Source organism: Setaria italica, chromosome I (genome assembly GCF_000263155.2).
Source record: "Setaria italica strain Yugu1 chromosome I, Setaria_italica_v2.0, whole genome shotgun sequence".
NCBI classification, from domain to species: Eukaryota; Viridiplantae; Streptophyta; class Magnoliopsida; order Poales; family Poaceae; genus Setaria; species Setaria italica.
This window is the reverse complement of record NC_028450.1, coordinates 14,190,782-14,216,558: the sequence shown is the minus strand read 5'-3', so window position 1 is coordinate 14,216,558 and position 25,777 is coordinate 14,190,782. Positions and strand designations below refer to the sequence as shown.

The 25,777-nt window shown below is 45.4% G+C and overlaps 2 protein-coding genes across 3 annotated transcripts; one reads left to right on the top strand and one right to left on the bottom strand.

The window, feature by feature from the left end:
* Positions 1–64: 64 nt before the first annotated feature.
* LOC101776241 (dnaJ homolog subfamily B member 4) lies at positions 65–5,701 on the bottom strand. Of its 2 annotated transcripts, XM_022823347.1 has the most exons (4): positions 5,315–5,701; positions 4,302–4,747; positions 3,055–3,123; positions 600–733 (listed from the first exon to the last, which is right to left on the bottom strand). In XM_022823347.1, exons 1-3 carry the CDS (start codon positions 5,477–5,479, stop codon positions 3,093–3,095), a joined length of 642 nt encoding a protein of 213 aa, XP_022679082.1. In that variant the 5' UTR covers positions 5,480–5,701; the 3' UTR covers positions 600–733; positions 3,055–3,092. The 2 variants fall into 2 exon arrangements, with proteins under 2 accessions (XP_004952323.1, XP_022679082.1); XM_004952266.3 differs by lacking the exon at positions 3,055–3,123 and having other exon boundaries at positions 65–733; positions 5,315–5,698.
* Positions 5,702–14,579: 8,878 nt separating this feature from the next.
* Positions 14,580–15,008, top strand: LOC101776400 (uncharacterized protein K02A2.6-like). The gene has a single exon (XM_004954778.1). The coding sequence runs from the start codon at positions 14,580–14,582 to the stop codon at positions 15,006–15,008; it is 429 nt and encodes a 142-aa protein (XP_004954835.1).
* The last annotated feature ends 10,769 nt before the right edge of the window (positions 15,009–25,777 follow it).

The following is a 25,777-nucleotide window of genomic DNA, read 5'->3' as shown; positions in this document are numbered from 1 at the left end:
GTGGTATTATTTAAAAAAAACTCACATAGGCCCAGCCAAAACAAAATCTAGCATTTGCTAGGTGTAAAATGCACATCATCACAGCGAGGTCACGCTGAAATATCTATTTCCATGGAAATTATTCTGCCAAAAAAATAACATTTTAACATTCAAGCTCAAAACATCAAAATGCCAGCACCAGCAGCAGCACAGCTCAAGGAAACCGGAACTTTTGCTTGGTATTCATAGCTAACAACTGAATGTACACTGGACTCACCAATGCAACGCCAAAAAAGATCATCCTGTGTCCACTCCTCAAGAACCTAGTAGCCTTTTGATTTCTGCTTTCTGCTCGGAGGTCAGCCTCGAGGGGAATTTGATGCTGAACTTGATCCTAAGATTTCCCTTCTTGGAAGGATCCTTCGGAATCGGCATGCCTTCTCGGGGAACAACCTCCTCATAGCCAGGGTAGATGACGTTGTTTATCGGTACTGTTAGGTTCCGACCATCTAATGTTGTTACATTAACAGTACATTCCGTCAAGGCTTCAGCCAAGGAAATTTTCTGAGTCATGATCAGATCATTCCCGTCTCGTGTGAAAACATCATGTGGTTTCTCATCGATTATGAATACAATATCTGCAGGAATTATGTGTGGAGCCTCATTACCCTTTTCAGGAAATGTTATTTTTGTCCCTTTCTTCCATCCAGGTTTTATGTCGATTGTTAGGATCTCCTCAACAACCATAGTTCTCCTGCCAAATGAATAAAGAGTTGCTGATCATTGGCTAGCCAAAATTAACAAATGGTCATAGAAAACAACACAAATATGCCAAGTCAGATAATAAGAAGACAATTCAAGAAAGACATGTGGGGAAAAAAAAATCAAGCTTATTGCCTAAACAATCTTATGTTTAACATCCCTGTGTTCCATTCAAGATGGGAACTAGCAAAAGGTAACCAAAAATACTAAATAAACTCCTAAGGTGAATTGCACTCAGGCAAGAGAAGGCTGCCATTTGTTCAACTTGTCAGAGAAATATAAATGACAGAAACATAATGTAAACTGAAAATCCCATTGAAAGTAAGAAATGACTGATACATTAAACGAATAAGACCGTCAAGCCATGACGGTTGATACAAGGATTGACAGTCTCTGAAAACAGAGAAGGCACAAGTGCAGGATAGTGAGTTTATTGCTCAAGGCTAATGCATGACTGTTTTGGTGAAGATCACAGTATCATCACATGAGGAGTCGTAAATTTTGGGATTTGGTCAAAGAGTGAAGTTACCCACTTAAGTTTTTGTCAAACTCATGTACCACAGAGTTCACAGTTTCTTGATATGGAAAAAAAACTTAATGAATGTGGCGGGTTGATATACACACCAAGTAGCATGTGATCTTTTACTAGGATCCACAAGAAGCCCTTGAGTTTATGTAGCACGAGAGATTATACCACATATGTCTCTATTCAAATAAATTTTTGAAACTTCAACTTTCCAAGTACTATTCAATGTTATCAAACTAGGAAACAATTCAACTTTCCAAATACTACTGAGCGCCATTAAACTAGGAAGCAATATAAATGTGTCAAAATGGCTACATATCTAATTATCTATATTAACTTCTGAAAATATGGCCACATAATGTCATCCGTAATCAGCAAAAAGGTCAATAGTGAACTTGACAACCCTGACATGACTAGACTGAAAATTGACCATGACGCATTTTCAACATGGCCTTGTAAATGTTACCTGGGCGCATAAAAATATCAAGGTCACGTATTAAGGAAATAAAGGTCCAATTCATCAGATAGTTCACTGCAACCACAATGGAAAACTTGTACTTTTTCCTCAAAGAACCCATAATAAAGTTGAGCACCAATTATTATCCTATTTCTTGCAAGCAAACATGAGACGAAACTCTTGTAGTTGTAGGGACACCAAATATAAATTACTTAATATGACACAAAAAAAGTCTCCTCGTTACAGCACATTCCCTCTTCCCCTCATCCAAAAGTACTATACATGCACACTCCCTTATCTACATTACTGCTTTTTGCTTCACGTCTAGGTTAGTGAATTAGCTGGTTGCATTATAAGTTATCACATTGAGACAGATACACGTAACTGAAATCAGATTCAGAGATAACTTTAGCTGCTCATGTTATTTGTTTGTAACATTATAACAATCATTGCTTGAAAAACAATATAGCGTTCGAACAGATCAATTTAAAAATACAATATTAGGAATGTGTTGGCATATACAATATAAGATTCACATAAAGCATACTGGAATCAGATTCAAAGATAACTTTAATTGTAAACATGATTTGTTATAATACAAAATAATCATTACCAGAAAAAATATAAGTGTTCAGACAGCAAATAGATCATCGATGTAAAAATACAATTTTAGATATGTGAAGGGATATAACCTTGTGAGATCGTAAACACATCTTATTAAAAGAATTGCATGGCTCTGATACTTCACTTGTTTCTTATTTGATTGCAATGTTCAGTAAATTTTAATTTACTGCATTTGTCATTCAAAGCAATATAAAAAAACCGGTTATTTTCAAGAAAAGCATGAATAAAAAGAACACGTGAACCCCTGCACATTCAAAATTTTACAATGGAAATCACACAAAACACTAGTCAAGGAGACATTTAGACTGAACGACAAACAAGACAATATGGGTTATTAGTTCCCTTATGTAATTAAACTGTAAAAGAATGATAAAAGTTAAACCATAAGCAAACTCCAGGACATCAGATCAATATCTTTAGCATGCGGTCCCCAGCCAGGTGTGCACAAGGTAGCCACATATTGGTGCATAATGCAGGAAACATTAATTTAGCAACTTCAGCAATTAGTTTCCGTGCTTGTTGTTTCCCTTTAGGTACTATCCTTTTGTATTGCCTTTGAATAGTAGCAAGACAGATGAAGCACCTTTGGTGTAGTGGTGGAGCTGTGAATGCATGACTGTGCCACAAGGGCTCAAATCTTGGTGCTCACATTTCAAAGATAAAATGGCTGTGTGCATCCCTGGTTGGTGCAGAGGATGAAGATTACCTCCATTATCTAGAAAATACTCTACAGCCCCTTCTTTCTTAGAAGTTGCCAGCCTTAAAGCTTCTTTCTCTACAATAATTATGATGCAAGGGTTACAAGTGCATTGTAATTCATCCCCAACAAAAGGAGACTTTGGTATGTTATCAATCTGACTATGCAACAATGCATAGTTTTGAAAGTAAGCAAAGCATAAATAAAACGTTGGTCATGGTTTTTATCTACTGAACTGACACAAAGGAACCACAATTGAGTACTATATTCACAATTCACAACCTTAGTTTTTAACATATGGTGCCAGTTCAGTCAAATCCATAGAACATGCCTGAAATGGTAATATTTTTCTTCCACATAAGTAAACAAATGTGGTCTGCATATTAACTTAATAAAAGCAGTTATCAGAGTAATAGAATCCATGGTTACAAATTTTGCTCCACATATGTTTCTGATTATAAAAACCTATTTCAGTCCAACATAGGCCCTAGAGGTTGTTTGTCTGTCTCACTTGGTCCATTGAGTTCCGTTTTCTTTGGTAGGTTTGTCAAGTAGGTGGCTCTCTTAGGTAGGCAATGGAAAAAAACTTGGTTTAGCAAGACCTAGTGACACAATCAGAGAGGTTGGCACAGTACCCCCCCCCCCCCCTTCCTAACAAAAGTGGTTACAGTGGTAAAAAACATCACAAGGTTCCAAGATTTCTTATGGGCGTCTATTTTTCAAAAGGTATTTCACTCATATCATAGTGAAGAACTGAGTGCCTGTAGCCCTCTACAGTAAAGCATTTGACTGTTATTTCGCTTAATTGTACCCAGAACTTTTGTAAGTTGTACCAAACTCAGGAGGTTGATTTCAGTTATCAATAATATTTCACTCTATTTCAATATGAATAATATTTCAATTTCCTCTCAAGTAAAAGTAAACACTAAATAAGTAAGCTGAGACTGAGTGACTCTAAAGAATTAATCTTTGAGTTTAAGTTTATGGAGCAAAGTTAGGAAATTGGAAGTTGTTAAAGAAACTGCAGTGCAATTTAAAAGCTTACATGGTGCAAGGCAATGGGTTCCAATTTTAGTTGTTCTCAGTTATATAATAAAAATATCTAATGTAGCTACCGAATACTATGAAGATTTCAGGTTCTGCACATTTAGCTGTGTACGAAACACAATATCACAAAAATAAGTTCATGTTTTGTGTTTAATGCAACACTGGAAGAACAATTATTAATTTTAAAGCACGTAACAATATTCACTCACCCGCCAGCATCTAAAATCTCCCGTGAGATCTTCATCTTCTTGGTGGTACCTTTGTACAAATCGGCAAGGTTGCATGGCAATCGGTTCTCAATTGGAGAAGCTTTCTGAGGCCGCTGTGGAACATGCATTGATGCCTCACCAGGGAACTGAGGGTAGGACCCAAATATGTCATCGCCGAACATCCCAAACCTTGAACCCCTCATGCCCCTCTCAGCACCTCCACCCATGCCTCCCATGCCACCCATGCTTGAGAATGGGCTTGAGAACCCAAAGAATTCGGCAAAAATATCATCCGCGCTGCGAGGGTTGAACTGGAATGTCGATGCATTCCCACCATAGTAGGATGACCCACTGGGACCGCCTGCTCCAGGAGGTGGAACCTGACCCTTGAGCCCTTCTTCTCCGTACTGGTCATAGACAGCGCGCTTTTGTGAATCGCTTAGCACCTGCAAGAGCAAAACACGCAAGATCAAGTGTAAATGTTTACAGCTAAGACATAAGTGGCAATTAGCTCACTGGTGCCACAGTGATAGATGCATAAATTGATCCTAATCCATAGCATGATAAAATCAAAACAATTGCCCATGCACAAAAAAATGGATAACAAGTCACGGATCAAGAGTTGAACAAGTGGCAAGATTATAAACAAATGGAGCTAACTTACAAGCTCTGGAAATGACTGATGAATGTCAACATCGAAATAATGCCATGGTATCCAAACTAGAGTCTCTTGTTTGACTCCACAAACTACGCAAAACACGAATCTTACATTTGCTTCAGAACCAAAGGCACCAGAGCTCATATGGGAGGCGAGAATTAGATCTTTTCGCACAAAAGGGCCTTGTTTGCCCAATGGCGAGCACACCGTTGTAACTTATAGCTATCCAGTCCGTATTTAGAGGAAATGGGGAACCGCATCCTCAATCGAACACCATTTCTCTTCCTCGGCGACCAGCTACGAGCACCGGCACAGATCAGAGGCGCAATAGGGCCAGGAGAGAGAGCGGGCGAACCTCGTAGGCCTCTGAGATCTGCTTGAACTTGGCCTCGGCTTCCTTCTTGTTGCTGGGGTTCTTGTCCGGGTGCCACTTCATGGCGAGCTTCCTGTACGCCTTCTTGAGCTCGTCATCGGAGGCGCCGCGCTCCACCTGCAGCACCTTGTAGTAGTCCACCCCCATCCTGCCGCCGCAGCAACCGCCGTCCCGGTGTGGCGGTGGTGACGGCCGTCGGCGTGTGGACGCCTCGTGCAGCGGTGGTGGCGGGTTAGGGCGGCGAGGTGAGATGGGTTGCGCCTGCGCGTGAGGGGTCGGGGAATTTTCGTGCGGGGCAGATTCAGGAACAGGCAGGCCGGGCAGGGGATTCCCGATCTCGCGGCGTCGCACGCTGACAATCTCTAACGGACTATCTATTTTTTTCTCTCCATTTAACTCTCTATCTAATCTGAATTACTTCGTACTGAGTATCTCGTTCCAACGTACTATTCATTTTCCACTCTCCAAATTCCAACATTAAGATCCCATTTGGTAGGGCTTCTCAAAGTGCTTCTCTACCGATTTTTGATGAAGCCCTACCAAAGGGCGAATTTCAAAACGGCTTCACCACCAAAGTCGGGAAGAAACCGCAAAACGGCTTATACTAGAGAGGAGAAGCCGAAAAAAATGGCTTCACCGACTTCTTCTCTCTCTCCAAGCATTAAGTGATCATAAAATTACATATATTGCCATTGAGAAGCTGTTTTACCAAACGTTTTGCAAAACGGCTTCAACTTCACTACAAAAGCCACTCCACCGAAGAAGCCGAAGCCGTTTTATGAGAAGCCGAAGCTCTACCAAACGGGACCTTAGGTTTCTCTCAAAAATATATACTCTGCATCCACTCCAACAGCTTCTCCATTTCGCACAACCTCTACATTTTGCACTCTCCGTTCTGACAATTACTACGCATAGAATCCACACTTTGGCAAGGCAAATTAACTTGCCAAAGTTTTGATAAGTGTAAGAAGTTTGACAAATTGGATGGAATGAAGAGCCAGATAGCAACTCAACCATAATTTTCATACTTGGAAAGCAACTCTTCTGGAGTTTCTCTGGTAGCGAGGTGGTCCGAGTGTCGACTTGACAGACCTGCAGCTACTACTTCCCCCTCCCGTAAAACCATGTATCACTTGGAATTTAAATTTTCCCATAAGCAATATTATTATAAAAATGAATAACTAATTGAATAGCATAAACAAATTATTCTTACTATCGAACAATATATATAAGAGCAAATAAGTTTATAAACTTGAACAAAATGCATACATGCGAACAAATAATTTAACATGAAGAACAAATCCTAACGTATTTTGAAAAATTAATTTTTATGCATGTAGAAGAAATTAATATATATATATAATTACAAAGAAAATTAAAAAGAAAAATAAATTGATATGGAAAACTAAAAGAGAAGAAAAGGAGAATGGAAAATAAAATAAAATAAGAAAAATAAATAAAGAAAGTAAAAGGGAAAAGAAAACAAGTTATAAAAGAGATCAAAATGAAAACAAGACAAAAATAAAAAGAGAAGAAGATAAAAATATGATAATAATAATAATAAAAATGAAATAAAGACAAAATAATATAAAATATAAGGAAAAAAGAAACAAATAAAATAAAATAAAAAATAAAAAACTAAATTAAATGTGAGAAAGATATAAATAATAAAGGATAAATTAAGAAAATAAAATAAAAATAAAGAAAAGTTAGTATAGAAAAAAGAAAAGAGAAAAAGAAGAAAAGGTAAATAAAAAGATTTGTACACCTTAGTGTTACATGAAATAAATATTGTAGACCTTGGCTACAGATGAAATTGTTTAAATAGATCAATAATTAATAAGAATCACAAACCATGTGACGGTGCAATGGTAGTATAAAAGTTGGAGGTTCGTTGTTCAAACCCTCCATCTCTATTAGTTTTACCAAAATTCTCCCCCGACACGGGAAAAAAGATCGGGCCAAATCTATCAGGCCAAAACGGGTTGAAAGTAGCGAAAAAAAGAAAAGTATATGTTGTCCATACATCTATGGCCCCATAGAAGGTTTGGACAGTTCTAGATACAGGGTTGTACACCGAGATGTGTCAAATATGGAGACTACGGTGTAGGATGGCGTGATCAACATGGAAGACAAGAACTAGTCGAGGATTAGGAAACTACTCGTAGCAAATAGAGTAGGACTCTCTAGTCAAATCCGACTAGTATTCTTGTAAACAACCAACCTGTGATCCTGCCCTGGCAATATAAGGCGAGGCAGCGACCCCCTCCAAACAAACTCAATCCAATACAATACAACCAACATACAGAATGTAGGGTATTACGCGATCTAAGCGGCCCAAACCTGTCTAAATCGTGTGTTCGAGTTCACCTTTGAGTTTTTTGATCTCGATGAGCCCCACGCATAAAACACTTCCTCGGGCACCCCCTCGGTAGGTTCCCGTGTCTAAAAACCGACAGCTAGCGCGCTAGGTAGGGTCCTCGCTGAGAATCCATTGGCAAACTCGATGGCTCAAGTTATCATCAAGCCCACCGTCACGTTCGAAGTCGGCGCAACATTCATCTTCCGCTCCTAGGTTTGCATCGCAGATGGTGCTGGAAACTTCCACTGCCACATTGCACCGGCCCCGGAGAAGAAGCAGTACGGCATCAACCTTCAGCGCCAAGCTCTGGAGGATTTTGTCGAGAAATTCAACAAAATTTTTGACCTATTCAAAGGTTTGGGAGACGAATTCGAGTACAACTCGACTTCTCCCTCTAGTCGGATTGGTTCCCACGAGCTAGCGCTTAAGCCATCATGCAAATCGGTCTACAATACAAGTCGATTCCTGTTTGGACTTTGAAACTCGGGTGTTGCCTACCAGGCTACCCTATCCATATCACAATTCAACTCGGACCTGATCACAATTCAACTCGAATTTGATCGAGGACATCGACTACTACTTGGATTTGGATGAGGAGACTCCGTTATCAGGTCCACAACTGGGCCTGGTTATCATTTCAATTCCACAAGGCAAATTCATCTACCGGCCCAACATGAAGCCTCCTGCTCTAGCCAAGGACGACGAGTCATGCCTTGTCGTTTACCTTGACACCCTTCCGTACCAGGAAGGTACCCCTCTGTCACCCATCTATGAAAAAGACAGCTCCACAGAGATCATAACGTCGAGCTCGGGAAGCTTTTCTCCGAAGTGGGAAGTCCTCACAATCATTGCTGCTGAAGAAGGCGAAGATCAAGAGCAACTAGAGAGGAATCCGCGACACGAGCGTCACCCAGATGACGTCTCGCAAGATGAGCTCACCGCCAACATAGCCGAAGAAGAAATCCAAGCTTAAAGAGATCGACGACGAGCAAGAAATGCTGCAAGAGCAGAGCGTCACCGCCGCCTTGCAGCTGAACTACCGATCATGAACTTGGATCACGCGTTTGAAGCAGTTCAATCGTGCCAACAACATACTCCTCGTGCCACCATTGCATCCATTGACCTGATTACCCGGGCAATGCCACAAAACAAGTACACCAAGCAACTAGCTTAGCTGGCAGAACGTGTGTACGAGCAACTCAATCAACAAAGCCCAATACACTCGGTTCGACACACCTCAGCCTATCATGGCAGTAGCCATAGGCGACCAAGTTGAAACGAGGGAGCAAGAATTGAGGGTCCCAGACCAAGCCAAGCCAGAGCAGAGGGTAGTCAGGTAGAACCCTCGGGAGGCTGTGGTCACCGTGGGCCCCATCTAGAGCCTGAATGCCTAGTACACGACCTTCGTCAGAAGCTCAACAACAGCCGCAATGCCCATACAATCATTGAAGGACGCCGCCGCGAACGCGAGTAGGAAGTCGAGTACTTGGGAGAGGATTCTAACGGGTTCCCCGCTTTCTCAAAATGAGTACGGAAGACGATCCTACCCGACAAGTTCAAACCTCCGGGTATCACCAAAGACGACGGCAAGCAAGACCCAGTCGAATGGCTGCGGTGCTACTCGTTGTCAGTACAGGCGTCAGGAGGGAATGAGACACCAAGGTCATTTACTTCCCCATTTGCATAGAGGCAGGACCACTCATATGGCTCGAGTTCTAGAGAAGAACTCCATCAACACGTGGAAGCACCTCAAGGCGGCGTTCACAAATAACTTCGTAAGGGTAATGCAGCGTCCTGGCAATAGAATCGACTTATCTCAAACCAAGCAGCAACAAGGCGAGACCCTGCTAGTTATCTACGTCGTTTCTTCGACAAAAAGGCCACTATCATGGACATCACGGAGCGTGACGCCATAGATTGCTTCTAGAATAGTCTCTATGACCGCCGGATGTTCCAAGATTTTAGCAGGAGATGCCCCAAAGATATCAAGTCTCTCAAGATCATGATACAAGCCTGGGCAGATGAAGAAGACAAGGAGATCGAGAGGTTCAAGTCTAGTCATAATAGAGGCTAGAACAATAATGGCCAACGCAATGACAAGAACCGTAACGAACGCCCTAATAATGACAACCGAGGGAACTACTCGGGTGGTCAAAATCGCAAGAGGAAGTCAGACAACACTGTCATGGTGATGTCCTAATCTTCCAAAAAAGGTGGTAGGAATCAGGAAAGGACTCCATTCAGCGAGCTCCTAAAAAAGCAGTGCCCATGGCACTCGCACAGTAAACACTCTGCTTTGGATTGCTATAGTCTGCGCAAGTTATGAAAGGTTTGCCAGAACCTTCAAGAACAAAGGACAAGGGTGAGGCCAAAGAAGATGAAAATGATGGTGACAATAGGAAATTCCAGAACCCGTCCAACACCGTCAACGTCATCTTCGGCAGCATACCGGGTACTGCTACCAAGCGGTCCTAGAAACTAGCCCTCCGAGAGATTATGTCCATTGAACCAGCAATACCTAGGTTCCTTAAGTGGTCTGAGGTGCCAATCACTTTCTCCAAAAAGGATCAGTGGCCTAGCTTCTCGGATCCATGACGCTATCCTCTCATCCTGGACCCAGTAGTCGCAGGCTCCAGACTCACAAAAGTACTCATTGATGGCGGCAGTTGTAGAGATACGAGGTAGGCTATGCTAGCGCAAAACAAAATTTTTCTACCACGTAAACCAGGAATTACTGCTGTTATAGATCACGGGATTACCACTCGACGCACATGTGCGGAAGTTGTAGAAACGCGTCAGGGCAGCGAAGTCAATCACGCGTCGACATAGTGCAGTCGAACACGTCGACGTCGAGCAGCTCCTTAATAGCTCATCCACGTGCAGCGACGTCCTCCTCGTGCTGCGGCTCGTCAAGCTCGTTGTCGGCTTGTCAGGCTCTCGTGTGGCGGCTCGTCCAAGTGCTGCAGATGCAACACCTCCAAGGTATCCACACGTGTAGGGAGGAAGCATCGCAAGCTAGACTGCTAGGTCCACGAGTTGCAACAAAGGTGAGGGCATGGGAGGGGGCGTGGCTGTGGTTCGACCAAAAGGTTAAACCCTAGGGCACCCCCACCACTCAATATATAGGGGTTCCTATTGGGCCTGTGGGTCCTAGGCCTATTAGTACTCCTAAACCTGGTCCAATTCAGATCATATCCGAATTAGGCTTCCAGCCCCTTAAGTGTGTGACCCTATAGGTTCGTATACGTATTGACATGGCGCAAGTACTCCTACTAGCCCAATAGTTGGTAGTGGCCTCTAGCAAGACGTGCCAACTCCTATACACACACGAAGATCATATCAGACGAACCATCACAACATCATGCTATTTCCTTTGCCTCACGATATTTGGTCTAGCTCCAAGCCGACCACTCTTTCTTGATCCTGTGATTTGGAATCCCTTTCTAGGTTAACTCTTAACCTCACGTAGCATGGCCATACATTTTCAGATCCAATCACTCGAGGGGTCCAGAGATCTCTCTCTCAAATAGAGAGGGGCAAATTCCATCTTGACTGACCATGCCTCACAACATGCTTCTTGACAAACCTGAAAGCGACCTTTATAACTACCCAGTTACGGTGTAGCGTTTGATAGCCCCTAAGTAAGTCGATCCACATCTTGAGTACATGCGACAATCTCAGGTCTAAGGACAAAACGTACACGTTGTGTAAAGAAAGAACTATGTAACTCGCGTTGGGTCAGTCCTAGCACATGTCACTACATGTGCCCACATTATTAGTTTGATATCTCCATGTCCATGACTTGTGAAACATAGTCATCAACTAATACACGTGCCAGTCTAATATTCATGTGTGTCCTCACATGAACTCCGACTAGAGACAACTTTTAGAATAACCATACAAGTAAAGAGTTTCACACACAATTCACATAATTGCAAATCAATTCAAGTAGCTTTAATTGGATATTCAAGGAACACAATATAAATCATGGGTACAAAGAAATATCATCATCTCAATGATTGCCACTAGGGCATATCTCCAACAGCAGTGGTGTCAACGTATCTTCGCCAAGAATTTGAGGAAGATAGGCCTCGACGTTTCGGATATGCTCACCCCGACGAACTCTTCATTCTACGTAATTGTCCCAGGCAACGCGGCTGTACCCCTTGGTCAGGTGGTTTTGCCAGTTACTTTCAGGACTAAAGAACACTACCGGAGAGAGTACATCCAGTTCGAGGTAGCTGATTTCAAGACTTCGAATCACACTATCCTTAGAAGACCTGCATTGGCCAAGTTCATGGCCATCCCGCATTACGTGTACCTTGTACTCAAAATGCTAGGACCCAAGGGAGTAGTCTCCCTGCGCGAAGACTTGAAGAGATCATACGACTGCAACACAGAAGCCGTGGAGCTGGCAGCGACTACTCAAGTGCCAAATTCGATGATACAAGTCTTTGCCACTTCCAAGAAACTGTCCACATCAGAACTCGAAATTATAGAGAAGAAGTCGGGGGCCCACCAAGGTCAAGCTGGCAAGCGAAGTTGATATCAAAGCCATTGACCTTAAGACTGGCAACAGCTCCAAGACAGCCTTGATTGGCTCAGGGCTAGATCCCAAATAGGAAGCCGCGCTCGTCAGCTTCCTTCGGACCAACCGAGACATCTTCGCATGGAAGCCATTGGATATGCCGGGGGTGCCCAGGAAGTTGATCGAGCACTCACTAAATGTGGATCCCAAAGCTACGCCAAAACGACAACGACTACATCAATTCGCCCATGATAGAAGAGAAGCAATCAAAAAGGAGTTGGCCAAACTACTCGCGGCGGGCTTCATAAAGGAAGTTTATCATTCTGGTGGCTAGCCAATCCCATCTTGGTGCGGAAGAAGAACAACAACAAGTGGAGGATGTGTGTCAACTACACAGAACTCAAAAAGCACTGTCTAAAGGATCCCTTTGGGCTCCCTATGATTGATCAAGTCATCGACTCGACGGCTGGATGCGCTCTACTCTAGTTTCTTGATTGCTACTCGGGGTATCACCAGATAGCTCTCAAGGAAGAAGACCAAATCAAGACCGCGTTTATCACCCCATATAGAGCTTTCTGCTACACTACAATGTCCTTCAGGTTGAAGAACACAGGCACCACATATCAACGAGCCATCCAGAAGTGCTTCAAGAATCAACTACACTGCAACGTAGAGACGTACGTGGATGATGTGGTCGTAAAGACTAAAAATCCTGACAACTTCATTGCGGATCTAGAAGAAACCTTCGCAAGCTTGCGAGAATTCCGGTGGATGCTGAAACCAACAAAGTGCATGTTCGGCGTGCCCTCCGGAAAACTACTCGGGTTCATCATCAGCCACCGAGGGATCGAGGCTAATCCCAAGAAGATTTCTACCATCACCAACTTGCATGCTCCATCGTGCATCAAGGACGTTTAGAAGCTGACTTGATGCACGGTGGCCCTCAATAGATTAAACTCAAGACTCGAAGAATGGGGACTACCCTTCTTCAAACTACTCAAGTAGCAAGATAAATTCCAGTGGACCGAGGAGGCAGATCAAGCCCTGCAATAGTTGAAGGACTTCTTATCCAAGCCACCGGTCTTCACGGTTCCAAATCCTAATAAAGACTTGCTGCTCTACATTGCCACGACTACCAATGTCATCAGCACGGTGATCGTGGTCGAAAGACCAAAATCAAGCCATGTATACAAAGTACAGAGGTCCGTCAACTTCATCAGCGAGGTGCTGTTAAATTCCAAATCCAAGTACCCGCTAGTCCAAAAGTTGCTATATGCAATAATACTCAACTCGTGGAAGCTACGACACTACTTCCAGGAAAACAACATCTCCGTCATCATAGACTTCCCCTTGGGAGAAATCCTCCACAATCGGGATGCAACAGGAAGAACATTGGGTCATGTACTTTGACGGATCACTCAAGCTGGAGGACGCCGGCGTAGGGGTGCTCTTAATCTCTTCCAAAGGCAAACAACTCAAATATGTCTTGCAGATCTTCTGAGAGGTATCCAACAATGAAGCTGAATACGAAGCGCTTCTGCATGGGCTCCGCCTGGCAGTCTCACTTGGAATCAAGCGATTGTTAGTCTACGATGACTCACTGGTGGTATTCAATCAAGTCAACGACGAGTGGGATCACCACAAGGACAACATGGATGCGTATTGCCTGGAAGTACGCAAGTTAGAGAACAAGTTCTCTAGTCTGGAGTTCCACCAAGTGGTCCGTGACAACAATGTAGCCGCGGACATCTTATCAAAGCTTGGATCTACTCGTGCTCAAGTTCCAATTGGGATCTTCATCCATGAACTAGACAAGCCATCCATAGCGGAGCTGGCACCATCAAAAACCACCAATCGAGGTCATGACGTACCATACCGAGAGGTTATGATGATCGATGTAGACTGGAGAACCCCCTTCATCGACTATATCAAGGAGCACAATTTACCTTCAGACAAGACAGAAGCAGAACAAGTCTCACGACGCAACAAGAATTATGTTCTAGTCGAAGACAAGCTCTAGATACGAGGCGCATCATCAGGAGTACTCATGAAGTGCGTCTCACGACAAGATGGTAAGAACATACTTGAGGAAATCCACAAAAGGCATTTGCATCAACCACGCATCCTCAAGAATGATCGTGGGCAAGGCTTTCAGAGCAGGATTTTATTGGCCTACAGCTCTCGCTGATGCTGAAGAACTAGTCCGCCGATGCCAAGGGTGTCAATTCTTCACCAAGCAACAACACATCCCTGCTTACAAATTGATCACCATACCACCCTGTTGACCCTTCGCATGCTGGGGGCTAGACATATTTGGCCCTCTACCTACGGCGCTTGTAGGGTTCAACTGAGTACTCATGGCGATTGACAAGCTTGCCAAGTGGATCGAGGTGAAGCTAGTGACTTGCCCCAAAGCAGACAGAGTACTCGACTTTCTCGACGAGATTGTCCATCACTATGGCTTCCCCAAATGCATTATCACAGACCTGGGTTCCAATTTCAACAACCAAGAGTTATGGGAGTACTGCGAGAACAGTGGGATCGACGTCCGGTACATCTCTATTGCTCATCCGCGGGCCAATGACCAGGTTGAGCGCACCAATGAGATGTTAATGGAGGCTCTCAAGAAAAGACTACACAACATTGGAAATTCTAAGGGGGCAAGTGGCTCAAGTAGCTATCCCAATGTCCACTGGGGGCTTCACACTCAAGCTTGCAAGCTTACAGGGTACTCACCCTACTTCCTAGACTACGGATCAGAAGCCATTCTCCCTGCCAGTCTCTAGTAGTCGAGCAGTATCAAGAGGGCGCAGCTGAAGAAACAAGGCGTCTAGACTTAGACAGCCTCAAAGAACCTCGCCATGCAACACTTTTCCAGTCAGCAAGGTACCTTGAAGGAATCCGCCTCTATCATGATTGAAACGTCAAAGAACATTCGTTCAACACCGGCGACATAGTTCTCAAGCGTATCCAAGACACCAAGGGGCCGCACAAGCTAAATTCGCCATGGGAGGGTCCTTTCATCGTTTCCAAGGTCACTAGACCTGGGTCGTATAGGCTACAAACTCTCTCTGGTGAATAACTCAACAACTCATGGAACATCAAGCACTTGTGTCAATTCTACCCATAGTTTGCATATTCATGTAAATTGGCCACCGGCCTCAATTGTACAATTACAATTTAATAAAGCATATTTATTTTTCATCGTAAAACAACTAGTCTCTGCCTGATTGCAACTTGTAAAAGTAGGTTCACAGAGCTATTTATCTCCCCGGGTACTATCACCCAACTTGCGGCTTGTAGTCAGAAGCCTGCAAAAGGTATTTTCGAGTTATTCAACTCGTTGGACGCAATTGTCCACACGCGACTTGCAAAAACAAGTTCGCACACAAATTCATAAGCTAGTCAGCTCCTTGGACAAGTCCATCCATCAACGACATCTTGCAGAAAAGAAGTCGTTAGCAACTCGGAAGTCATCTATACTACTCAAGTTTTCTCCTAGATAAGACTATCTAGTCGCAGCTTGTAAAAACAAGACTGTAGTTCTAGGTCTTCGGGAGCACAACATCCGAACAACCCAGAGAGGTTGCAAGGGTAGGCTTCAGCTGACGAAGTCCTAAGGAGTCTACTCGCCTAAAGAGTCTGACTACCTAGATACCTGAGTACTGTCACTCTGTAGAAAGGGGTTGCATCCTAAACATACTGTGCATCGTGTATCTGAAGAGGCTCACAAGAGTAGCCTTGAGCGTAGACATTCATGACTACCGTACGAGCAACTATCAGGGTAGTTTGGGAGATGCACTAAAACAAAGAATTCAAACAAGTGGACAGTAATGAAATTTGCAACAAGACTTCAAAGAATTTATATTTTCGTTCATATCATGTTTATATTACAATGATTCAGTGTCTTTACATACAAACTACCCAAGGTCTATTTGACTAGCTACTTCCTTGGCAACAGGAGCCATCTCTTGTAGGTATTGTTGGAACTACTCATCAGAGCAGTCTTGTGCAATCCCCTCCGCAACTGGAGCTAAGTCCGCCTGCGGGTAGAAAGACTTCACCATTGCCAACAACTACTTCGAGACCGACTCTGCCATCTTCTAGATGTACCCGGTTATCTTCGCAGGAACTTCCTTGAGTATCTCCGCTAGAGGGTGGGTCTTCATGCCTTCCGCCAGGGGCTCCACCATATTAGTGATCGGCTGAGCGGCTTTCTGTCAGCTCCTTCAAAGCAAGCTTGGTCGCCTCTAGCTCAGCCTCGCACTCCCGGATGTACTTCATGGCGTTCACCAGATCCAATTCTCCGTCGGCGCACATTTTTTGCTTCTTCTCCAGGAGGTGCTCTAGGTTATTGTACAGAGCGGATGACTTGTCGTGTTGCTCCGTCACTCTATAGTATGAGTTCTGCTAGTCCGTGGCTCAGCCTTGGAGATCATCTTTAACCTTCTGGAGCTTTGCAAAAACAACACAAGGAGCAATTCAGTTTTGTCAAAGTACAATCAATACTCGATGACCAGCGAGATATAACAAGTTACCTTTCAGCTGATGATTCAACATCTTGTTGCGCTTCTGGAGGCGATCCTTCTTGTCCGCAGCTTGTTGAACAAGATTGCGATACTCGACGGCTTGACTGTCGTACTTCATGAGCAGCCGTGATGAGTACTCCTGCTCCTTGGCTAGCTCTCGCTCGAGTGCTTGCGCTCGCATCACGGTGTCTCCATAGCCCTAGAGCGTCTCCGACTTCTGGCGGGAGGATTTGATTACATCTTGCAAAATAGAGCAGGTACTCATGTCAAGATACGGGTACTAATTTTTAATTATGGACAAAGCAGAAGAAGACTTACCACTGCATATTTGCCTACATGGCAGTACATCTCCATTATTGTGGCTTCCATCTCCACATCGAGGAGCGGGTCATCGAGTAGCTGCAGTTCTTCAAGTATAGCCTTCGAAGGTACCCATGGTTCCTCATGTTCTTCGGCAATAGACACACCAAGAGGAACCAGGGCACAACTTCTCGAAGGACATGCTTTAGAAGATGAGATGGAGGCCATGGCGTGGCTAGTAGATGGTCCCACCTCAGAAGGTGGGGCGGACGAAAAAATTTGGAGAGCTCCAACAATTTCAGCCTCTACTTCTGGCTCGAGGGCTACACGGGTAGCCATGACTCAAGAAGTAGTTGCCATGGCAGCTTCAGTGCTTTCCTCTGGCTTAGGGGCTACAAATGTAGCCACAACGATAGAAGTAGTCGCTCTGATTGGCTCGGCTATAGGCAGCTCGGGGGCTGGCATGAAAGTGACATTCAGTGACGCAATAATATCATGCATAAGTGCAGCTACAAGGGATACAACACCTGGAGCTACTTCCAGCGCAGACTGCTCCTATGACGGCGGAATTGTAGGCGCTGGGATGAGGTCTTGGGCCGAGCGGCTGCTGCCATCGGTTGCAGACTTCAAGCTCGGGCCTCCAATGTCCATGCTGTCAGGCATGCATCCCAGGCCCACGAGTAGACCCTGGACGGCCCACTAAGGGATGTACTCGGATATGATCAAGACAAGGGGATAGGCGTATCCCACTCAGACTAGTTAAGTGTGTGTATAGAAACTACTCGGGGCAAACTGAGTGGAACTCTGTACCCGTACTTGACTAGGACTAGGACTTGTAACCCTACCCTCCCGTGCATATAAGGGCGGGCAGGGACCCCCCCTCAAACAGAATAACTCCAAGTGCATCTAAGATCAATACAAACAAACACACAGGATGTAGGGTATTACGTGATCTAGCGGCCCGAACCTGTCTAAATCGTGTTCCTTGCATCACCATTGATTCCTTGATTCTCAACGGCCCTTACCGCACAAAATACCACCTAGGGTACCCCCTATGCGGGTTGCCGGTCTAAAACACCGACATCTGGCGCGCCAGGTAGGGGAGCTCATCGAGTTTCTCAGTGCGAACTCAATGGCAACGGTCATCATCAAGCCCGTCTTCACCAACGAAGCGGGTGCAACCTTCGTTTTTGGATCCTGGCTCTGCATCACCTACGGCGCTGGATCGTTCCGGCGCCAAATCGTCAGCGTCTAGGTGAAGAAATCGGAGGATTCGATCAGCAAAAACCAAAATTTCAAACTCGACAACTTCGAGTTCGACTACGCGTCGGACTCGACTTCGGTTCGGACTAGTTGGTCCCAGTCGCTCCTCAAATTGACTTCGACTCCAAAACGGTTTCCAAACAGACTTCGCAGTGCAGCCGAAACCCACCAGAGTTTCCTCACTCGAATTCAACTCAAACTCAGGAATGACGAAGATGACAACTCCGACTCGGCCTATCTCCCAGAGATACCATTATCCAGACCAGCCCAAGGTCTGGTAATAACTACAACATCACAAGGTAGATTCGTTCACTGGCCAGGAATGCGACCATCCCTTGCCCGTGACTACGAGTCATGCCTTGTCGCTCACATAGACAACCTCCCGTACCAGGAAGGCGTCCCACTCACTTCCAACCACGAGGAAAGTTCCACAGAGATTCCAACATCAAGCTCCGGAAGCTACTACCCGGACAGAGAAGTTTTTGTTATTACTCAAAACAACAACCCGGATACTAGCCAGAACAGAACCCCAGGCGATTAGCACAACTCGACAACATCTCAAAAGGCGAGTCAACAGCTGACGCCCCACAAAATGAAACCTCCGATCAAAGAAACCAAATAAGGATGCACAATCCTACTCGAGCTGAGCGACGGCAGTCGATGGCTACAAATATTCCCATCACAAACCTTGAAAGAGCATTTGATGCAGTTCAGGCTCAGGAACATACCACTCCACTTGCAGCAATCGCTTCCATCAATCTTTTAACAACGCTCATACCCCGAGACGGAGACAACGAGGCCACAGCTCAGCTCATGTAGCGCGGCAACGGTCTAATCGCACAACTCGCAGAATCACCAATCCCATCTGTTCCTCGCATCACAGCTCATCAAGAAGGCAACAGAGGTGCTGCAGCCAACAACAACGATGCTCAAAGAAATGACAATGAAGTCATTAACCAATCTCGGCAACACAGCCAAGGCCCAAGTAAACAAAATGCCCCAATATGCCAGAAGGACGTCGGAGAAGTCAGCTGCACTAACTCCGTAAAAAGTATTCGCCCTACTCGAAAGAACCACGAAGTGTTAAACTTCAGTGATCTACGAGAAATACTCAACAGTCGACGTGAGCGAGAAGTCGACAACTACAACCACTTTCCTGCTTTCACAAATAGGGTAATGAAGACAAGACTACCTGAGAAGTTCAAGCCAACAGGAATCACCAAGTATGATGGCAAGCAAGACCCAATTCAACGGCTACGATGCTACTCGCTAGCAGTCCAAGCAGCCGGGGGCAATAACGACACCAAAGTCATCCACTTTCCCATATGCATGGAACCCGCACCGCTAACGTGGCTCGAGTCCCTCAAACCCAAGTCAATCGACTCTTGGGTATATTTGACAAAAGCTTTCACCAACAACTACGCCGGCTCCATGGCTAGACCAGGCAACAAGATTGACTTGAGCCAAATTAAGCAAAAAGAAGGTGAAACCTTGCGCGACTACTTGCGACGATTCTTTGAAAAGAAGGCAACTATAGTCGACATTTCAGAAACAGACGTCATCGAGTGTTTCCAGAACGGACTCTATGATAGATGGACATACCAAGACTTCGATCGACGGCGACCAGCTAATGTCAAAGACCTTAAAGTCATGATACAACAGTGGGCAGATGAAGAAGACAAAGAGCGAGAACGGTTTGGCTCCCATCGCAACCGTGGACGCGATAACAACAACAATGACCAGGATAGAACTCGACACAATGATACTCGAAATAACTTTTTGAGTAATCAGAATCGCAAAAGGAAGCCCGACAACACCGTTGCTGCCATGACCAACTCCGGGAAAAAGGGATCCCGTAAAAACGATGAAGGGACAACCTTCACCGATCTACTCAAAAAGCAGTGCCCATGGCACCTGACTAGCAAACACTCGGCGATAGACTGCTACAGCATGCGCCGAGTCATGCAAGAGTTACCTGCACCACCACCCCTTGAAGAATACAGCAAGATAAAGGACAAGGGCAAGAACAAAGTCCACAACGACGAAGAAGAGGAAGGCGACTTCCAGACCACCTCCAAGATAGTCAATGTCATTTTTGGTGGAATTCCAGGCACCGCATCCAAGCGAGCCAGCAAACTCGTACTCAGGGAGATCATGGCGATAGAACCAACAGATCCAACACTGCTAAAATGGTCAGAAGTGCCCATAACCTTCACCAGGAAGAACCAATGGACCAAGTTTTCAGAACCAGGCCGGTTTCCCCTAGTACTCGACCCTGTCGTGGGAGGCTCGAAACTGACAAAGGTATTCATTGATGGCGGAAGTGGCCTCAACATCATTTTCGCCAAGACTCTAAGGAAAATGTGCCTCGACATCACAGAAATGCTCACCCCAACAGATTCACCCTTCTATAGCATCGTACCTGGAAACGCAGCTATACCGCTAGGATAAGTTGTCTTCCCAGTCCTCTTCGGAACTAAGGAACACTACCGAACCGAGTATATCAGATTTGAAGTCACCGACTTTGAGACATCTTACCACGCCATACTCGGAAGGCCAGCACTCACAAAATTCATGGCCGTACCACATTACGTTTACCTGGTACTCAAAGTGCCAGGGCCCAAGGGGGAACTAACGCTACAGGAAGATCTACGGCGATCCTACGAATGCGACACAGAAGCCGTAGAGATCGCCACAACTTCTCAAGCACCTAGTCCCATGCAACAAGTCTTCACAGCTTCAAAGAAACTCCATCCAACCAAACTCGAGATCCCAGAAAACAAGTCGGGGTCTATAAAGGTGAAACCCGCAAGCGAGCAAGACTTCAAACCAGTCGATCTCCAGACAGGTGACTCCTCCAAGACAACCCTGATTGGAATAGGGCTAGATCCTAAATAGGAATCCGCGCTTGTCAGTTTCCTTCGGGCTAACCACGATATCTTCGCTTGGAAACCGGCTGACATGCCCGGTGTGCCCAAGGAGCTGATCGAGCACTCTCTAAATGTTGATCCCAAAGCTACTCCAAAACGGCAGCGACTCCGCCGGTTCGCTCAAGATAGACGAGAAGCAATCAAAAAAGAGCTAGCCAAGCTACTCGCGGTAGGGTTCGTCAAAGAAGTCTTTCACCCCGACTGGCTAGCCATTCCCGTACTCGTTCGTAAGAAAAACAATGAGTGGAGAATGTGTGTCGACTACACCGACCTCAACTAGCACTGTCCTAAAGACCCTTTCGGACTACCTAGGATCGACCAAGTGGTCGACTCCACTGCTGGGTGCGCTTTACTTGTTTTCTCGACTGCTACTCAGGCTATCATTAGATAAGCCTCAAAGAAGAAGATCAAGCTAAAACAGCTTTCATCACACCTTTTGGGGCTTTCTGCTACAAGACAATGTCCTTCAGATTAAAAAACGCAGGGGCAACCTATCAACAAGCAATACAGATGTTCTTCGAAAAGCAACTTCACCGCAATGTCGAAGCTTATGTGGAGGACGTAGTCGTCAAAACAAGAAATCAGGAGGAACTCATCGCCGATCTAGAGGAAACTTTCTCTAGTCTACGAGCTTTCCGATGGAAACTCAATCCTAATAAATGCGTCTCCGGAGTACCTTCTGGCAAGTTACTCGGGTTCATCATTAGCCATCGCGGCATTGAAGCCAACCCAGAGAAAATATGTGCCATCACAAACATGCAAGCACCTGCTAGCATCAAGGATGTGCAGAAACTCACAGGCTGCATGGCAGCCCTCAACCGGTTCATCTCGAGACTTGGAGAGCGGGGACTACCCTTCTTCAAGCTTCTCAAATGACAAGACAAGTTCAAATGGACAAAAGAGGCAGACAAGGCACTGACGAGCCTCAAAGACTTTTTGTCAAAGCCTCCTGTACTCACTGCTCCATCTCCAAATGAAGACTTGCTCCTATACATATCAGCTACTACTCATGTCATCAGCACGGCAATAGTAGTTGAACGGTCTGAACCCGGCCACGCTTACAAGGTCCAAAGACCTGTGTACTTTGTCAGTGAAGTACTCTCGGACTCCAAAACTCGGTACTCACCGATACAAAAACTCTTATACGCAATCCTGCTCACCTCTCGGAAACTGCGCCATTATTTCCAAGAACACAACATCACAGTCATCTCTGACTTCCCACTCGGCAAAATTCTCCACAACAGAGATGCCACGGGTAGAATCTCCAAATGGGCAGTTGAACTCGGAGCTCTAACCTTGGACTTCAAGCCAAGGACAGCTATCAAATCCCAAGCTTTGGTCGACTTCATGGTTGAATGGACTGAAAATCAAGTACCAACACCAGTCGAGTGGCCAGAACACTAGGTAACGTATTTCGACGGGTCCCTCAAACTCGAAGGAGCCGGTGCAGGCGTACTCCTCATCTCCCTGAGAGGAGATCAGCTCAAATACGTATTGCAAATCTTCTGGGAGGCATCAAACAACGAAGCCGAGTACGAAGCACTGCTACACGGCCTTCACCTTGCAATCTCCCTCGGCATCAAAAGGCTACTGGTGTATGGCGACTCACTAGTCGTTATAAACCAAGTCAATGACGAGTGGGATCGAAACAAGGACAACATGGACACTTAATGCAAAGAAGTTTGCAAACTGGAAAACAAATTCTCAGGCTTGGAATTTCATCACATCGTCCGTGACAACAACGTAGCCGCTGACGTGTTATCAAAAATGGGCTCAACTCGTGCAGAGGTTCCAGCAGGAATTTTCGTACACAAACTGCACAAGCCGTCCATACCTAAACAAGTTACACTGCCAGTAGTCCAGACTACTGATGTCACTCAAGAAATCATGATGATAGAAGTCGACTGGAGGACACCCTTCATCGACTACATCAAGGATCACAAGTTACCCTCTGACAAAAAACAAGCTGAACAAGTTTCTCGATGAGGAAAAAACTACGTTCTAGTCGGAGACAAGCTCTACAGGAAAGGCGCATCATCAGGGGTACTCATGAAGTGTGTTACCCGAGAGGATGGCCAAGAAATCCTAGAAGAAATTCACAAGGGGATCTGCGGCAACCACACATCTTCACGAACAATAGTCGGCAAGGCTTTCAGAGCAGGCTTCTACTAGCCAATGGCTCTGGCTGACGCTAAACAATTAGTTTGGAAGTGTAAGAGTTGTCAATTCTTCACTAAACAGCAACATGTTCCTGCCTACAAGCTAGTCACAATACCTCCAACATGGCCGTTTGCCTGCTGAGGGCTCGACATGATAGGGCCACTGCCAACTGCGCCAGGAGGATTCAACCGAGTACTCGTGGCAATCGACAAATTCACCAAGTGGATCAAGGTCAAACCAGTCACTTGCCCCAAGGCAGACCGAGTCCTCGACTTCTTGGATGAAATCCTACACCATTACGGCTTTCCAAACAGGATCATCACAGACCTAGGGTCCAACTTCAACAACCATGACTTCTGGGAGTATTGCGAAAATAGTGGCATTGACATCCGGTACGTCTCTGTCGCTCACCCACAAGCTAATGGACAGGTCGAGCGTGCCAACGGCATGATACTCGAAGCTCTTAAGAAACGACTACATGACGTCGGCAACACGAAAGGAGCCAAATGGCTCAAGGAATTACCCAATGCTCTGTGGGGACTACGAACCCAACCATGCAAGACTACTGGGCTCTCTCCCTATTTTCTTGTATATGGCTCAGAAGCTATACTACCCGCAGACGTCATGTGGCAATCTCCTTCAGTCGAACAATACGATGAAGAACTAGCAGAAGAAACAAGGCGGATAGATCTAGATAGTCTAGAAGAAGCAAGATGTGCAGCACTAGTGCAATCTGCCAGATAACTTGATGGGTTAAGGCGTTACCATGACCGCAACATCAAAGAACGATCTTTCAACTTAGGCGACATGGTCCTCAAATGAATCCAAGACACGTCAGGGTTGCATAAACTCAATTCACCATGGGAAGGCCCTTACATTGTATCCAAGGTTATGGGACCTGGATCCTACAAACTACAAGAGCTCTCAGGAGAACAAGTACCAAACTCTTGGAATATAGAACACCTTTGTCGCTACTACCCATAGCAGCACCCGAGTAATCGCTTCAAAGCAAAAACTCATGTCAACTACTCGAGCCAACAGCTCGACTACCGACTTCAAGACACACTACTCTTGAAACAAGACTACCAACTCAACAGGCATCCTAGCTCTGGTACAAAGCCTCAGCAGCAAAGTAATTTTTTACTCACACCCGAAGATACATCAAGTTACATACGAGTACAAGTACTCGGAATACAAAAAGACTGCAAGCAACTTCCTACTGGCGGGCTGCATTTAAGCCTCAGGCTTTTACAATATCACAAAGCCACTCAGGTCTGCTGACTACAATGGAAGGGACCTACACGCAAGGAAGCTGCGCAAAACGCAGCCATATTTAGGTCCTCTACCCAAGGCAACGCTAGGTACTCCTGCACCGCCGCTGCCTGGGCAGCGCAATGATGAATCCCGCGCGCCGCGCCAAGAGGGAACCAAGGCTGCTCTTTTGCTAGCCTTGCCGAGCCAATCCACTCTACGACCACACCTCCACCTCACAGTGAGCGGGATAAAGACCGCGTCACTCATCACCCATCACCCGCGAGTTCCAGCGCGTACTCCGCTGGATCACGAGCTGCAAGATGAGGCGCGCGATGAAACCTCCTACGAGGATTCTTCTAGCATCGCGGCTATCCCTACGAGGGCTAGAGTCTGTGGAGGGAAGGTGGTCTCAATCTACGAGGAATCTTCTAGCACCGGTATACTCTTTGAAGGCTCTCTACACTCAAACAACAACAACCGAAGGCAATCCATTGCTACTTAGAAGCTTGATTCGGGTCGACCTCCAAAGGTGGCCTATTTATAGCCAAGCGCTACAACTACCAAAACACCCAGGAGTTACTATGCACCCATGATCGATGAGTCTGACGACCCTTGACTCTACCCACGTGAAAGCATTCACGCCACAAAGGACAAAAGAGTACAATACACCCGTGCACCCCCAATTCAAAAAGCAGGGTACTCGACAAACACCGCGCCTACTCAAAGCTCAGAACTACTCCAGCCGAGCATGGTTTGCGCTCAAAACGCATCCTTGTCTCCGGGGCTTGGATAAATCCAACCCTCTAAGCCAAGGGGTCGGGCGATACAAAGCCTTGCGATAAGGGGTCGGGCGCATCCGACCCTGGGACCAAGGGTCGGGCGAGGTGGAGTTCCATCCTCAAGAGGTCGGGCACGTCTGACCCTGGGACCTTGGGTCAGGCGAGATGGAATAAACTACTCTTCGCCCACGTTAAGACAACCACTTCAAACAACAACAGTATGTACAAGGATTCATTCATCAGACAAAGTATTGTTTAGAGTACCCGGCCACTTACAAGAGTGCATAAAAGATCAAGGCTCTTCCAGCGATACAAATTCAGAAATCTTGGACGCAATTGG

Bases quoted from the DNA above. Each gene is read 5' to 3' on its own strand.
- LOC101776241 (XM_004952266.3), bottom strand. From the start codon at position 5,479: ATGGGGGTGGACTACTACAAGGTGCTGCAGGTGGAGCGCGGCGCCTCC. The intron at 4,748-5,314 runs GTTCGCCCGCTC...TTGCTCTTGCAG, and splicing joins AGATCTCAGAGGCCTACGAG to GTGCTAAGCGATTCACAAAA. The intron at 734-4,301 runs GTGAGTGAATAT...TTCATTTGGCAG, and splicing joins GAGATTTTAGATGCTGGCGG to GAGAACTATGGTTGTTGAGG.
- LOC101776400 (XM_004954778.1), top strand. From the start codon at position 14,580: ATGGCGATTGACAAGCTTGCCAAGTGGATCGAGGTGAAGCTAGTGACT.